Consider the following 14193-nt stretch of genomic DNA (forward strand, 5'->3'; position numbering starts at 1 on the left):
AGTTTTAATATGTGTAGTATTCTATTTTTGTACATATTGTTCCTGTCAGTTTTCCTGCTGTGCTGTGAGCCACTGCACCAAAATGTCATTTTGTCAAGTCAAGTCAATTCTATTTGTCTCAAATCCCAACAAAAGTTCCGTCCTGACTCCTTCCAAGTAGAGCAGGTCCAGCACCTCAGTCCTTCAATGAATCCACACCCAGCAATTCAGCATCAGCAGCACATCCTGCAACAGCAGCCACCAGAACCTTCCTTCACCAGGCAGGAACATTGAGCAGATCCAGGATCAGTGGGGACGGAGAGAGAGCAGGACAGAGACGGAGACAGATCATGGAGAGAGACAAATATAGAAAAGGAAAGAGAGGGACAGAGATAAAGAGGGAGAGACTGATGGACAGACGGGGACGTGAGCGGGTGGAGCCTCTTCAGGTCTGGAGCCTCCTCCAGCAGCACCCAGGATCTGGAGACGAAGAGGAGTTTGTAACACGTATGAGTGCAGGAGGAGGAGAGAGAAGCCCAGTGCATCATGGGAGATCCCCAGCAGTCTGAGCCTACAGCAGCAGATCTAAGGGCCTGCCTAAGTAGTCCTGACTATCAGCTTTATCAACGAGGAAGGTCTTTAGTCTGCTCTTAAACCTAGAGAGGGGGTCTGGGTCCTGGACTGAAACTGGTAGACGGTTCCACAGGAGGGGAGCCTGATAACTGAAGGCTCTGGGTCCGTTCTACTGTTAGAACTCTAGGAACCAGCAGGAACCCTGCATCCTGGGAGTGAAGGGTTGTAGCTGGACTAGGAGCTCTGTCAGGGATGAAGGAGCCTGACTGTTGAGGACTTTGATGGTAGAAGGAGAATTTTAAGTTCTATTCTGAATCTGACAGGGAGCCATGCAGAGAAGCCAGTCCAGAAGAGACCTGGTCTCTGCTACCAGTTCTAGTCAACACGCGGCAGCAGCGTTCTGGACCAGCTGGAGAGTCTTTAGGGACTTATTAGTCCAGCCTGGTAGGAGGGAGGTGCAGTAATCCAGCCTGGAAGTGACAAAAGCAGGGACTAGTTTTTCTATATTTTTTGAGACAGGATGTGTCTGATCTTAGCGATCCTACATAAATGGAAGGAAGCAGTCCTGGAGATTTGCTTCATGTGCGAGTTAAAGGACAGATCCTGGTCAAAGAGAACTCCCAGGTTCCTTACAGTGGTGCTGGGGCCAGGTTGGTGCCATCCAGGGTACCTGTCTAAGTAGATAGGGTGTCTGTCTCTAGGCTGTTTTGGGCCCAGCACAATAACTTCAGTTTATCAGAGTTTAATAAAAGGAACTTATTGGTCCTCCATGTTTTTCTGTCCTCCAGACAGGCCTCCAGTTCAGTCAGCTGGTTTGTTCCATGTGGATCATTGATGAGTTCAGCTGTGTGTCGTCTGCATAGCAGTGAACATTCATGGAGTGTTTCCTGATCATGTGACCTAGAGGAAGCAGGTCTAGGGTGAAGAGGACTGGTCCAAGCACAGAGCCTTGTGGAACACCATAACTGACTGCGGTGGTCTCAGAGGAACCCTCATTAACTGGTACCAACTGAGATGGAGCTAGTAAATATGACCTAAACCAGTTTAGTGCGGTTCCTTTAATACCAATGACAGGTTTCCAGTCTCTGTAGAAGGATACGGTGGTCAATGGTATCAAAGCTGCACTGAGATCTAATGAGACCAGCACAGAGACCAGTCCCTCATCTGGTACCAGTAGGATGTCACTGGTAACTTTGACTAGTTCTGTTTCTGTGCTAGGATGAACCTGGAACCTGACTGAATCCTCCAATCAGCTGTTGCTGTGGGGAAGTCACAGAGCTGCTCAGCAACTGCTTTCTCCAGAACCTTGGAGAACCTTTTGGTCTGTAGTTGGCCAAAACTTCTGGATCCAAGGTTGCTTTTTTGAGAAGGGGTTTAATTCCTGCTACTGGAACCAGATACCAGCGCCACACTGATCATGTCTGAGAGGGAGGGGCTAACGAGGGGAGAGAGTCTTGGAGCAGCTTAGTTGGGATGAGGTCTAGAAGACAGGTGGAGGTTTAGAGGAGGACATTATTGAACTGAGCTCATGAGGGCTGATGGGAGAACAACTATCAAAGTGTGTGTCTGGTCCTCAGCTGCCTCTGAGGTTTCTGGGGTTTTAGGTGCCGCGTTGTCAGCTGATGGCAGCAGGAGAAGAAGTTTCTCTCCAAGTTAAGTAATTCAGAGCATACTTCATGCCACAAACCATAATATTATATATGAACTTACAGTTTTTGAGGTCTTACTGAAGAGTTTGTTCTCGAAATATTTCTGCGTTTGGGATTTTTGTACTAACAGAAGCTCTTCCGTCCTGATCCTGGGCTCAAACGTTGGCGCAGAAGTCGTGGTTTTGACGGAGAAGCTGGAACATTAAAGGAGATCTCGATTAAAGAAACACTTCAGTTCAAGTCAGGCGGACTCTTGATTATTGTCAAGTGTGTAAGGGAGCTCGTATGTGCGGGAAACTGCACCACTGGTTGTAAAACAGTTCCTTCTGAGTTTATTTGAAGCCTCAAACCCAAAAACTTTTCATTTTCCATGTAAACACTTCAGTAACTAGAAGGCAACCCTGGAGGGTGTGTACCTTCACACTGTTGATGAAAACGCGTATTTTCAGGTGTCGACCACTAGATGGCAGCAGCGTCTTCTCGCTCCCCCGCAGCAGCAGATTTCTCCTCCATCGTAAAACGACTCTCATTTCTGCCAGCCTCCCTCGCCCGAGCTTATACATCATTAATAAATGGATTCTGTTTGTACATAAAGTACATTTGCACCTTCATGGCACTCTGGGGAGGAAGCTGGCTTCAAACCAGCAACCCTCTGATTACCAGACAGCCACTTCACCTCTTGGTCCACGTGTAGATGAGGTTGAACTTTATGATTAAAGGGCAAGTTCGCATATTTTACCCATCAAGACGTGTGAACAATGATATATTTTACATTTTTATGTGACTGTGAAAGACTAAAGTTACTCTTTGTGATAGATATGTATTTTAACTCATTTATGTACCTTATCTAAGTTTCCTTTCACTATTTTCTGTCTTCTTTCCCCTGTGCTGCTGTAACAACAGAATTTTTTCCCGAGCACCGGGTGAATAAAGTTGATCTCATCTTACGTTGCTGTCTTTATGCGCTTTGGCATCTTTTGTTTTCATTAAGTCATTTTTCTGCTTCCCCCCCCCCTCTTGCTGTGATTCTTTTAGAGCGTTAAAGTCAATCCCAGGACATTTAATATCATTAAACTGACCTGAATCAGCGTCGTTCAGGAGACAGGATCTCATTTTGGAAATAAAATTTAAAAAAAAAAAAGAACATGAATAAAGGGCACTTTGCAATGTGGACATTTATTCATCTTTATTTTTTGGTGCTTTTTCCTCAAAGTAGAAGTTCAGTGAGGTTTAGAACATCGCCGCCTCCTGGTGGAGAGAAACCAGACCCGCCGTCCACAACGTTGGCTCATTTATCTCAAATCTCGACACACTGGTGACGTGTGTCTAGAAATCTGAGTTCAAGACTTATGAATAAGGATATGAGACATAACCTGCTGATTATTTTTGAACAGGAACATTTCAGGAGGACTCACGGAAGAATGCGACGTGTTCACCTGGTCATGGACAACTGAAGCTCACATTCAAAAGAAGAGACAGGCAGAGTTTTGATTGTTCAGTTGGAATTTTATTGCTACAAGTCATTTCTTTTTTTAGACATCAGGCACTTGGAGTGTTGGTTTTGTTTCAAGGCTCAGAGACGTGACACGTGTAGGAGGGACTCGAAGCCTGTCGTTCATCTCTGGAAATGCACTTGGTTTTGTTTTTAAATGTGTCAGAATACAACAAACCCTACCGATGGTCCTCAGAAGACAAAAAGACGTCAGCATTTCACACTTTTTGGTATGTAAACTGAGGGAATGTGTGAGTATGCCGTGAGTGTGACCCGTCCTCTCCCGCCTCAGGAGGAGCTCACTGGTTCTTGCTGGACTTGTCGAAGAGAACCTTCAGCTGCTCCCTGGTGGTGGCCTCCTTCTGCTGCATCAGGTCGGCGTGGCCTTTAGTGACGCCCCAGCCGTCAGGTCTGGACATGGAGGGGCAGAGGGGGCGACCAGATGCTGGCTTCAGCTTCTCCCAGTAGTCACGGCGGGCCCTGGAGGAGGAGGGGAGGAGTTATGGTTTTAAAAACAAAACCTAAGGACAGGGGGTTGCAGGAGGGATGGAGGAAGTTGGCCTTGTTTGAATGAATGTTTGGTTCCCATCTGAAAGTCAAAATTGACTCAAGACGTGTGTTTCTACTGCCTTCCGAGCACAAGCTTCCTGTGTTATACAGAACTGAGGCATAAAATATTCTAATGTTTACTTCTTCCGAGTTTCAGGGGGAAAAAAAACACAGTTGGGAATTTTGAAGGATTTATGGAAGCCAACAGGTGGCAGAAGTTGTTCAGGATATCAAAGGTCGTAACGAAAACAGAAGCAGGGTGAACCGGCACTGTGGGGACGAAGGCATCCGTTTGTGGTTTGTTCGTAGTACAACACAGGCTTTGTACTTCTACCCTTTGCACCAGAAGTCTTATAAACACGTCTGCAACAAGCAGAAAAACCGCTGTCAACATCCTGCTAGCCTCTAGTGGAGGGAGGTCATGGTGAAGCCAGCATCCCCGCTGGCCTACAAACGCACCTGCAGCACGGACAAACGCACCTTGCTCTGCACCAGGGCTTGGTGTGCATCTCCAGGCCGCTGCCCCAGCTGCCGTGCTTCTCAGAGCCGGCAGGCAGGTAACCCCTCTCCGGGGCCAGCTCCTCGGCCAGGGCTCGGATGTGGTAGGGCTCAAAGCCGCAGCAGCCTCCGATGTAACGGATGCCGGCGTTGTAGGCTTCCCGGGCGTATCTCTGCATGTCCCATCTGGTCAGGATTCTTGGCTCCAGACCTGTTAGAGGAGTCAGTGGTGAGTTTGTGTTACAACCCCCATCAGGAGGGTGTGTGTGTGTGGTTTAGGTGAGTGTGTACATACTGAAAGGGAACTCTGGGAGGTCGATGAATCCCTGGCGGTTGCAGTCAGGAGTGTGGTAAGCCAGCGGCTGGCTCATGAAGTGGGCCTTCAGCCCGGCCCTCTCCACGCCCTGCTTCATCATCTTCACCGTCTTCACGCAGGTCTCAGGGTCAAAGTGGCAGTTCACACCCACAATCTGAGCTCCTACGAGCAGCGAGAGACACAAAAACTTCCACAGTCTGTGTTTGGCACCTCGCACAAACGGCTGCGTCTGATGGCAGACATGACGGTTTGACATCTGAACTCTTGTACTTTAGAGTAGAGCAGATTCAATGTACTTTTTCGTCCCGTTTCAATGTCACATGCTCATTTAGGTCATTTTTTTAAAAGGTACTGACACAAGCCAATTAAAAAGTAATTTATGTTAACAAATCGGAGCCTTCAGGCTGTTGCGAACACCGTAAGCACAAAAGCCCTCACCCTTGTTAATGTTAGCTGGAGTTCTCCCCAAGAAACCAGGACAATAAGAATACTTACGTGTACCAGCAAATGAATAACTACCAAAAAAGAGGCAGGGGTAGATTTAGAAATATCAGTGCAACCCCAGTCCCCCCCCCCCACAGAGGGTCCACATGGCGAAACCTTTGTACCGTACCGGCTCTGACCAGTTTGACGGCGCAGTCCCCAGGGCTGACGCCGTTCAGGTCTCCCTCCGGTCCGATGCACAGAGTGGCGGCTACGGGTTTGCCGGTCATCTTCAAAACCTGGACCGCCCACTCGGCCTCTTCCACGTGCTCAAAGTACTGCGAACAAAAGGCCAATGAAGAAGAGTAGAACGTTAGCAGGCCCGTTGAGAAAGAAAAAAAGGGAAGGAAGCCAATTGGAACAACAACAAAAAAGAAAATCCCATTCGTTCTATTCAGTAAAAAGGTGGGTTTGCATTAAAGGGGCCAGTTGCATCCTCAACACTCTCAGAAATACCTGTCCTACCCACCTGTGGAACACCTGCCTGCTCAAACAAGGCAAATTTAGAGACCTGCTGATGAGAACAGTGGAGTTCTTCTGGTTCCAGACGTTCCTGCCAGAAATCTACTTTGTTTTTTTGTCCAAGATAAACAAAAAGGACGAGTCCAAGTCAGCCTGAGGAGACAGAGTCCCTCCAGAAGGAGAGCAGATGCTCTGCATCTGTTGCGTAACAATTTTGCCACATCAAAAACAACAACAACAAAAAATGTCTGTTGTAATCAAAGTGAATAAACCAGGCCTGGCGGGGCCTAGATAGGGTTAACGTGAGCTTAACATGGAGGGACTAGATCCAGTCCACGTCCTCTTACATTCAGAGACAAGACCAAAATGGCCACTTTGTGTTTGACGTTTGAGTCCAATACTAAAAGCAAATGTCTTAAAAAACAAAACAAAACAGTCAGATTGCCATCATGGGTGCCTTGGAATATCATCTTCTGTGACTCTGACTCGCTTCGTGATGTCTGAATCTCAGGTGTGTGTGTGTGTGTGTGTGTGTGTGTGTGTGTGTGTGTGTGTGTGTTGCGGAGTGTGAACAGGCTGCTGTGAGGGTTTATGAGTACACATGATTGGAATAGCAGCCTCATTGGTACTTTGCCTCTACAAGCAGCGGCCGCCAGGAGCTTTCATTAATTGCGTTAAAAGGCTGGTTCTCATCAGTCCACGTCACAGCAGAACTCTGATCAGCTCCAGGAGCACAGATTGTCTCAATTATGCAATTTCGGAGAGTTTGTGTCACATTTTCTTCATTGTCTTTATGACTGGAGGGACTCTAGACGAGAGGAGACAGGCTCCAATCTAAATCAGTGGGTCTCTGATTCTGAAGTTGGTTGCCTTTGTTTCCCAAAGATTAGAAAATCACATCAGGGCGGTTTTTGTGACGCATTTGTAATGTCTGGTGCCATTTTTTTCACCTGCACATACAGAAGGAGAGGAAAATCTACATCCTTCGTGAGATGCTACAACTTTTCTCAACAATTAATCAGAGAGTGGGGAGAGGGTTCATCTTTATTGCAGCAACTGGACCCGTTTCAGTTTCCTTGACAACGCCTCCCCTCTCATCCCGCAGGCTTCTTCCCTTTTTGGATGAGAGGTGAGACGTCTTCAAGGAAACTGAAACGGGTCCAGTTGCTGAGAGACCGGAAGTCTCATCCTGTGGCTACAAATGGAACAATTTATTGAGCCGAAATTTTTTTTCTTCCCCCCTATTTGGCCTCTGCGGGCCTCCGTACCCTTCCATTTTCAGTTGTTAACAGGATTTACAGCCTCAAGTCTGCGTACCTCTGCAATCAAGAAGTCCACGTTCTTCTTCATGAAGACGTCCATCTGCCTCTTGAAGATGGCCTTGACTTCCGCCTCGCTCTTGCAGCTGAGGTAGGAGGGGGTCTGAGAGACCCCCCCAGCCACCAGAGCATCCCCCTCGTTGGCCACCTCCCTGGCCAGGTCACAGGCTGCCTCGTTTATCTGCTGCCCCTGCGAGTCGAACAGAGACACACACGCACAAAAAAGAAGACAAAAGGGGGGGGGGGCAGCAGGACGGGTCAGGGTTCTGGAAGAGGAGAGCAGGAAGTTCAGCAGGGTGAGACCAGAGGGACCCGGAGGTCGAACTCACGCTGAAGCGCTGCATGTTGCCTCTGTTCTCCAGTTTGTCATCACTTGCGTAGAAAGTGAAAGTCTGCATGACATTGGATCCGGCCCTCAGGAACTCCCGGTGCAGCTGACGCACTGAAACAAGACCACTGCTCGGTGAGCGCCTGACCAGGACGAGGGACAACAACAACAACAACAACAACGGAGCCACAGACGCATCGCTACCTGCTTCGGGGTACTCCGCGGCGGCTTCAGGTGTCCACGGTCCGGCTTTGACGTAGCCTCTCTTCTCCAGGGCGAAGACGAAGCCTCCATCGCCGATAACGATCTCTCCCGCATCCAGACGCTCCAGAATACCCTGCGGGGGAAGCCAGACACGTCATTACCTCTCCCCAGTGGCGCGCCGCGCCTCCAAGCCGGTGGCGCAGACTCACCTTCTTTGCTCCAGCTGGTGCCATGGCGGTGGTGGTGGTGGTGGTGGTGCAGTTGATTGCAGCAGTGTCAGGGCTTCTTCTGTCAGATGCAGCGTCCTTCTGAGTTTGGAAAGGGCCGTCTGCGTGCGTCCATGCTGCATTTATAGTCGGAAGGGGCGCGGTGCTCCTGATGTCACGGCTGGAAGCGCCGGTCTCCTTCATAGCTCATCCTCCACCTCCTCCACCTTCTCCACCCTCCTCCATCAAAGTTTGCATAAGAGAACTTGTTGTCCCTGACAGGAGAGGCACTCATCCTGCACAGTTGGTTCTGGATCGGGGCGTCGGGGAGGGACAGCGGCTGAGGATTAAATGATAAACGGTGGGAAAAGTTTGAATAACGACGGTGGCAGTTGTTGCTTTTAAATAATTTTCTTAAAGAAAAAAACAGGAAAAAATATATGCAACCGCTTTTAGAACGGAGGTGTGAAGAAGGGAACGCTGCTAGGAGCCAGGATGACGTAATGAAAAATAAAAAAATAGAACTTTATGGAAACACGAGGCTCTCTCTCGCTCACTCACACTCTCTCTCGCTCTCTCTCTCTCTCTCTCTCTCTCTCACACACACACACAGCAGTGAAGATGTGATGTGGGTTTTTGACTTGCACAGTGAAAAACCAGAGATAAAAAATCGAACTGGTTTCCTGTCTAAAAATAGCCCCCCCTTGTGCTTTCAGTTGTGTTTTATTTTGTGTGTGCAGGAGTTCGTCGCTCCTACCCGGCGGGGCTGACTGCAGCTCACCTGTCCCTCATGACCTCATCAGCCCTCACACAGGCGCCAGGTGGCTCAGGTCGTCCCCCTCCCTGCGTTGCAGGCCTTCCACTCTCGTGCTGGCAATGAAAATGTCCCACTGGTCCTCTCAGGGGACAAATGTGTCAAAATAAACTCCATTAAAAAAAATGTCTATGTCAACATTACTTTCCACTTCTTGATTTTGCTCACCAACATTCATAATTATTGTGTTTTCATTCATCATCAGGACTCCAAAATTCAACATATTAAACAGTGGAACAGGGATGTTACAGGTGGGATGATCATTTGTTCTTGCTGTCTCTGAGAGACACAGCATCTCACGATCCTGATAGAAAAAGAAGGCAAATGTCCTATGTAAATATAATTTTCCACTTGAATATTTATTCATTTTCAGGATTTTTACCCCTTAAAGTTTACTTATTGTTTTTTTAAATTTTTTAAAAATAAATCTAAAAGTTAATTCACCTTCCAGGGATTTTGAGGATTTTACATTTCAACACGCAAGAAACCAAACATCCAAAATCTAAATTCAAAGCCATATTTGACGTTCGGATTTTTTTTTTAGGGAGAATGAGCTCACATCATAAAAAAAGAGGTTTACCATTCAAAAGAGGTGGAACGCTTTGGAAAAATATGGGAAGAAAAAACACATCTTAATTTAAAGACCCTCCGCACCCACATTACCGTGCCACAAATCCCAGTGTAAGTCGTTCCCACCCTGCAGTTCAGTTCCAGTTGTGCTGAGCTCCTGCACACCTACTGGCTCACCGTCATGTTATTTGAACCCATGGACCCTCAGCAACAGAGCCGGGGAAGCCAAGTACCGCAGCCACACCACATCAGACTGCATCCAACACAGAAAACTACCTAGCTACTAGTTTCTGGCTCAGGAAAAGTGGTAAATGCAGTAAAAATCCCCCCCCCCCCTCCTCCACACCATCTCTGAACCAGATCAGACACATTTAAGCTTTAGTACATGATGTCCCTTTGACAACTTGGGGAGCCCCCCCTCCCTCCCCACACACACACACACACACACAGTCCTGCACTGTATTATTAGGAAAATATACCCCTACGCTGTAATGTGAAACTAAAAAAAAGAAACAAAAACATTACACAGATACACACAGAAGTAAAAGATGCTGACATGGAGTAAAGAGTGGAAATGAAGGGACAGGACAGATGTTCCAGATGTTGCAGATGTTCCAGACGTCCGTTCACTGATGGTCATTTCTGACCAACAAACCCCAACTCCACCTCCGAGGATGTTTCGCCGTCCTCGGTGTCTTACTACTAAATCAACCAGCAACAACAATAAGTCCATATGCGGCACAGGCTGGCTCCGCCCCCTAACCCAGATAACCATGGTGATGCCACCCACCGGTTGTCCAGCCAGGATGAAAACAAAAGCCTGAGTCCTGACGACCGGTGTGGTATGTGACCGAGGGGGACTGGAGAGGGTTAATGAATAGTTTTGTTATTTCCATGAGGGTCATCACAACTTTCTCACAAACCCCCTCTTACATTGACATTCCACCATTCAGACCCCCCCCCCCCCCCCCCCCGGTTTGGTTGACACCTTGTTTAGGTTCTCTTTCATTAAAAACTGGAGGGTCAAGAGATGTGCGCTTGCCAGCAATGGACATTTGGAGCATCTTCAAACGTGTAACATATCGTGTCAGCACGGTGGAGCAGTGGTTCGCACCGGAACCTCACAGCAAGAGGGTTTTGGAGTCGAGCCCCTGCCAATCAGCTGGGCTTTTCCATGTGGAGTTAGCATGTCCTCCCTGAAGGTCGCATTGGTTCTGAGCGAGTACTCAAACTTCTCCCTACAAACCAAAAGCACGCACGTTTGGTTAACCGGAGGCTCTAAATTGGCCGTAGTCACAATGGTTGACTGTCCCTAGATGTCGGTCCCATGATTGATTGGCAGCTGTGGTGGACTCCGCCTCTTGCTAGTTGGTGCTATCAGATCAAGCAGTGAAAGGAACTAGATACCAGGGAGGTCCCCTGAGAAATACATCCCCACAGGGGCTTTTTTTCTGTTTCTTGTTGCACTGCCAGTAGGAATGATAAAAGATGGTCGGCTGTCTGTGTCAGCAGCCGTATGACAGCTGTTCAAACTGGCAGTCACTGCTGCTGTGATGGCTCGTCCTCGACCAATCAAAGAACTCTTTCACTTGCGGTTCTGATTGTGCTGAGAAAGCAGCTACCCTGAGCTTAAAAGTTTAAACTGAGTTCCTAGAACTAAAATGGTTACCAGTTCCTGCAGTTGCCAGAAAGGGGAGTTTCTCTAATAGTTATGGGAACAATACGATACGATACGATACGATACGATACGATACGATACGATACGATACGATACGATACGATACGATACGGTACGGTACGGTACGGTACGGTAAGGTACGATACGATACATCGTGATATGATTTGGCACGATACGATAATCTACGATGTGATGTGATGCAATATGATATAATACAGCAAGCTATGATACGATACGATACGTTGTGATACAATATGGCACGATATGATATTATAATCTTCAATGCGATGCGATTCTATATGATATGATACAATACGATATGAAACAGCATGATACATTGTTATTTGATATGGTACACTATGCTACGATAATCTACAATACGATACAATACCGCAAGAAACAAAGATATGGCGGCTTGGACGTGTGGATTTAAAACACCAGCCAAGTCGGCAGTGTGACCAGGGAACTCTTAAGTTCCTTCACTGGAAAACCTGCTATCAATGGATAAAAGAAAGCATAACATCCAAACTCCAGGACACCGCAGACTAGAAGACCCCATACAACTTTTGAAAGAGTGCCATGGTGGATTTATTGTTAGGCAGCAACTGGTGTCCTAATCCAGATTAGTTGGTTCTCTGATGCAGTGGGTCTGGATCAGGAGAGGCTACAAACATGCCTGTAATGACTCCATACCACCTCTGAAGTTCTTTGAAAAGGCCGTTTGATTGACAAGAGTGTGCAGCGTCCCAGCACCAAAACGGCTTGCGGGTGCTTTTTTTTTTTTTTTATATATCACCGACAGCGATGATTGGCATTGACACATGCAGCGTTCGAGGGCTCCAGGGAGGAGTAGGACACCCGACCCTCTCTGCAGCTGGACATCCACTATGACCAAAATAAGCACACAGCCTTGTTGGAAGGCTAAAAGCTGTTGTGTCTGGGTGCGTAACATTAGCCAGAGGCAGTTAAAATGATGGAGGGGATGTGAAAAGTGATTCACCGCGAGCAGCAGTGGAAATGAGGCACACACGTCTACAGTTGTCTCCAGGAGCTGAGACCCAATCAATGCAGCGTCCAACTTACATTTTTACCGTGATTTAACTGCACTCAAAAACGGGGCTGGAGCAACTACATCGTGGTGCGGATTTGTAGAATTCGTGAATTTATACTTTGTCACATTTTCATACACGCTTTTAAAATGCTTGTTTTCTGAATGGAGTTCTTCACTCGTGACCCACAAGGGTTCTGGCGTTCATCCGGCAGAAACGCAACTGCACGTCGTAGCAATGCAGACAGCAACGCATTTCCTGCACATGCTGCTACTTTTCACCTGACAGTAGTTGAGCTCCCACCAACATGCACATTTTAAAATACCACATTAAAAAAATGACCCCAACTTTGCCTCTTTTAAAGAAAGAGTAAATGCACAGAATGTGTTTTTGTAGCAGGAAGTAACCTGTTCCCCTTCCCCTTGAAACATGTCCCCCCACTGACCAGAGGAGGCGCTAGAGCAGCGACCAGGACCCTCATCCAGCTTCCTACCTGCAGAGGCGCAGCTACGACTGTGAGGAAGCCAAATCAAGCCAGAGGAAACACAGGGATTCACACCTCTATATTTATTAGACAACTGAACATGTCGAGGAACGACCTGTCGTTCAACATTCATCAGCTCCAAAATGATGCCCTCGGTTTCTAGACGCCATTGTTCGAAGTAGGCAAACAAGCGGTGGCGCAGACGCCTCACCATCTCAGCTGCGTGATCGCAGCCTTGTGTGCCGTGTCTTTGTTCGGCTCAACCTTGAATCTGTTTAGACGCCACAACGGCGTAAGAGAGTTTCATGATCAGGTCCACTTGCCGGGATAATAGGCAGTTTCGTTTGAATCCATGTGGGGTGTTTCATAAATATCTGTCCAGAATGTAAAACGAGGTCACGGAAAATGGCTAAATTGGCTGTATTTTGCCGAAGTGATTAGATAAGAAGTACAAACAGTCATGTACTGTGGGAAGTACTTGTGAGCAGCATATAGATTCTCTGCATTGGGGAATGTGTGTCACTGACAGCAGCAGCAGCCTGCTGTTGTTGTGTAACCTCACAGTTGTTTGCATGGCTGCGGACACACAGACTCATTAACTTCGCCTCTACACTGTACAGCAACCGATGACCCGCTCTCGCTCGTCAGGGCAGACATCTGACCGTGTTTACAAGACTATCGTGTTCACGCACAGCAAAATGAAAGCCTAATTTGGTTCAATGAAATTTAACTTAAATCACACCTGAAAAATGACACTCATGACTACGCAGAAGACAGTAATCCCTCTACTTCTGTGTAGAAGAAGAAGAAGAAGGAGAAGAAGAAGAAGAAGAAGTCATCTCATTTCTATTTATTCACCCAAACATGGATTTGTCCACGTGTTCTGCTTTGCACGTCAGTGTTTGCATAAACCAGCTATCAGGACAGACGTCCAGCTGGAACCTGCTGCAGCCGGAGTTCCAGGTGGGTTCGCTTGTGTTGTGATAAAAACCAAAAACCAAAAAAACAAGGCTGGGCTCAAGGAGCACAAGGTGATAACCGAGAGACAAACACACCACCACACCACAGATGTTTTCAGGCCTTTTTAAAAGTGAAAATGAATATTGATTTTTAAAGCTACGCGTAAGATGGAAGAGGTCCCAGGCGTGGCTGCAGGATCCGCGACTGTGAAAGCATCACCAGCCTCCACAGTCAACATGGCTCACTAAAGAAGTAAAAATATTACACTCTCATCACATTATTTACTCCAGCCACAGACATAAAGTTATAAAATATCGTCAAATACAACAAAAATGACAATTTAACGTAACTGAGACGTGAAAAATGACACCAGAGACCAGGATTGACGTCGGCGACCGTTGTTAGTACACGTGACGATGTTGTACTCCAACACAGTAGTATTTATTACTCCTCGGCACTGCAGCTTGTATTCTGAGCGAGTTTCATCTGCCAAAACATAATCAAACAACGAAGTTAAAGATGAATTTGCCCCCCGAGCTGATTTTTTTTTTTATTTTTTTTTTTACCATATCTCCCCCTG

General features: G+C 47.2%; 1 protein-coding gene across 1 annotated transcript; it reads right to left on the bottom strand.

Moving 5' to 3' along the window:
* Positions 1 to 3675: 3675 nt before the first annotated feature.
* On the bottom strand, positions 3676 to 8209 carry bhmt (betaine-homocysteine methyltransferase). Its single transcript, XM_086186691.1, has 8 exons — positions 8062 to 8209; positions 7853 to 7985; positions 7650 to 7762; positions 7319 to 7510; positions 5670 to 5817; positions 5036 to 5218; positions 4723 to 4951; positions 3676 to 4173 (listed from the first exon to the last, which is right to left on the bottom strand). Exons 1-8 carry the CDS (start codon positions 8083 to 8085, stop codon positions 3993 to 3995), a joined length of 1203 nt encoding a protein of 400 aa, XP_086042817.1. The 5' UTR covers positions 8086 to 8209; the 3' UTR covers positions 3676 to 3992.
* Positions 8210 to 14193: the final 5984 nt, after the last annotated feature.

Source organism: Aulostomus chinensis, chromosome 19 (genome assembly GCF_037954235.1).
Source record: "Aulostomus chinensis isolate RoL2024-O1b breed Wild chromosome 19, RoL_Achi_v1.0, whole genome shotgun sequence".
Lineage (NCBI taxonomy): Eukaryota > Metazoa > Chordata > Actinopteri > Syngnathiformes > Aulostomidae > Aulostomus > Aulostomus chinensis.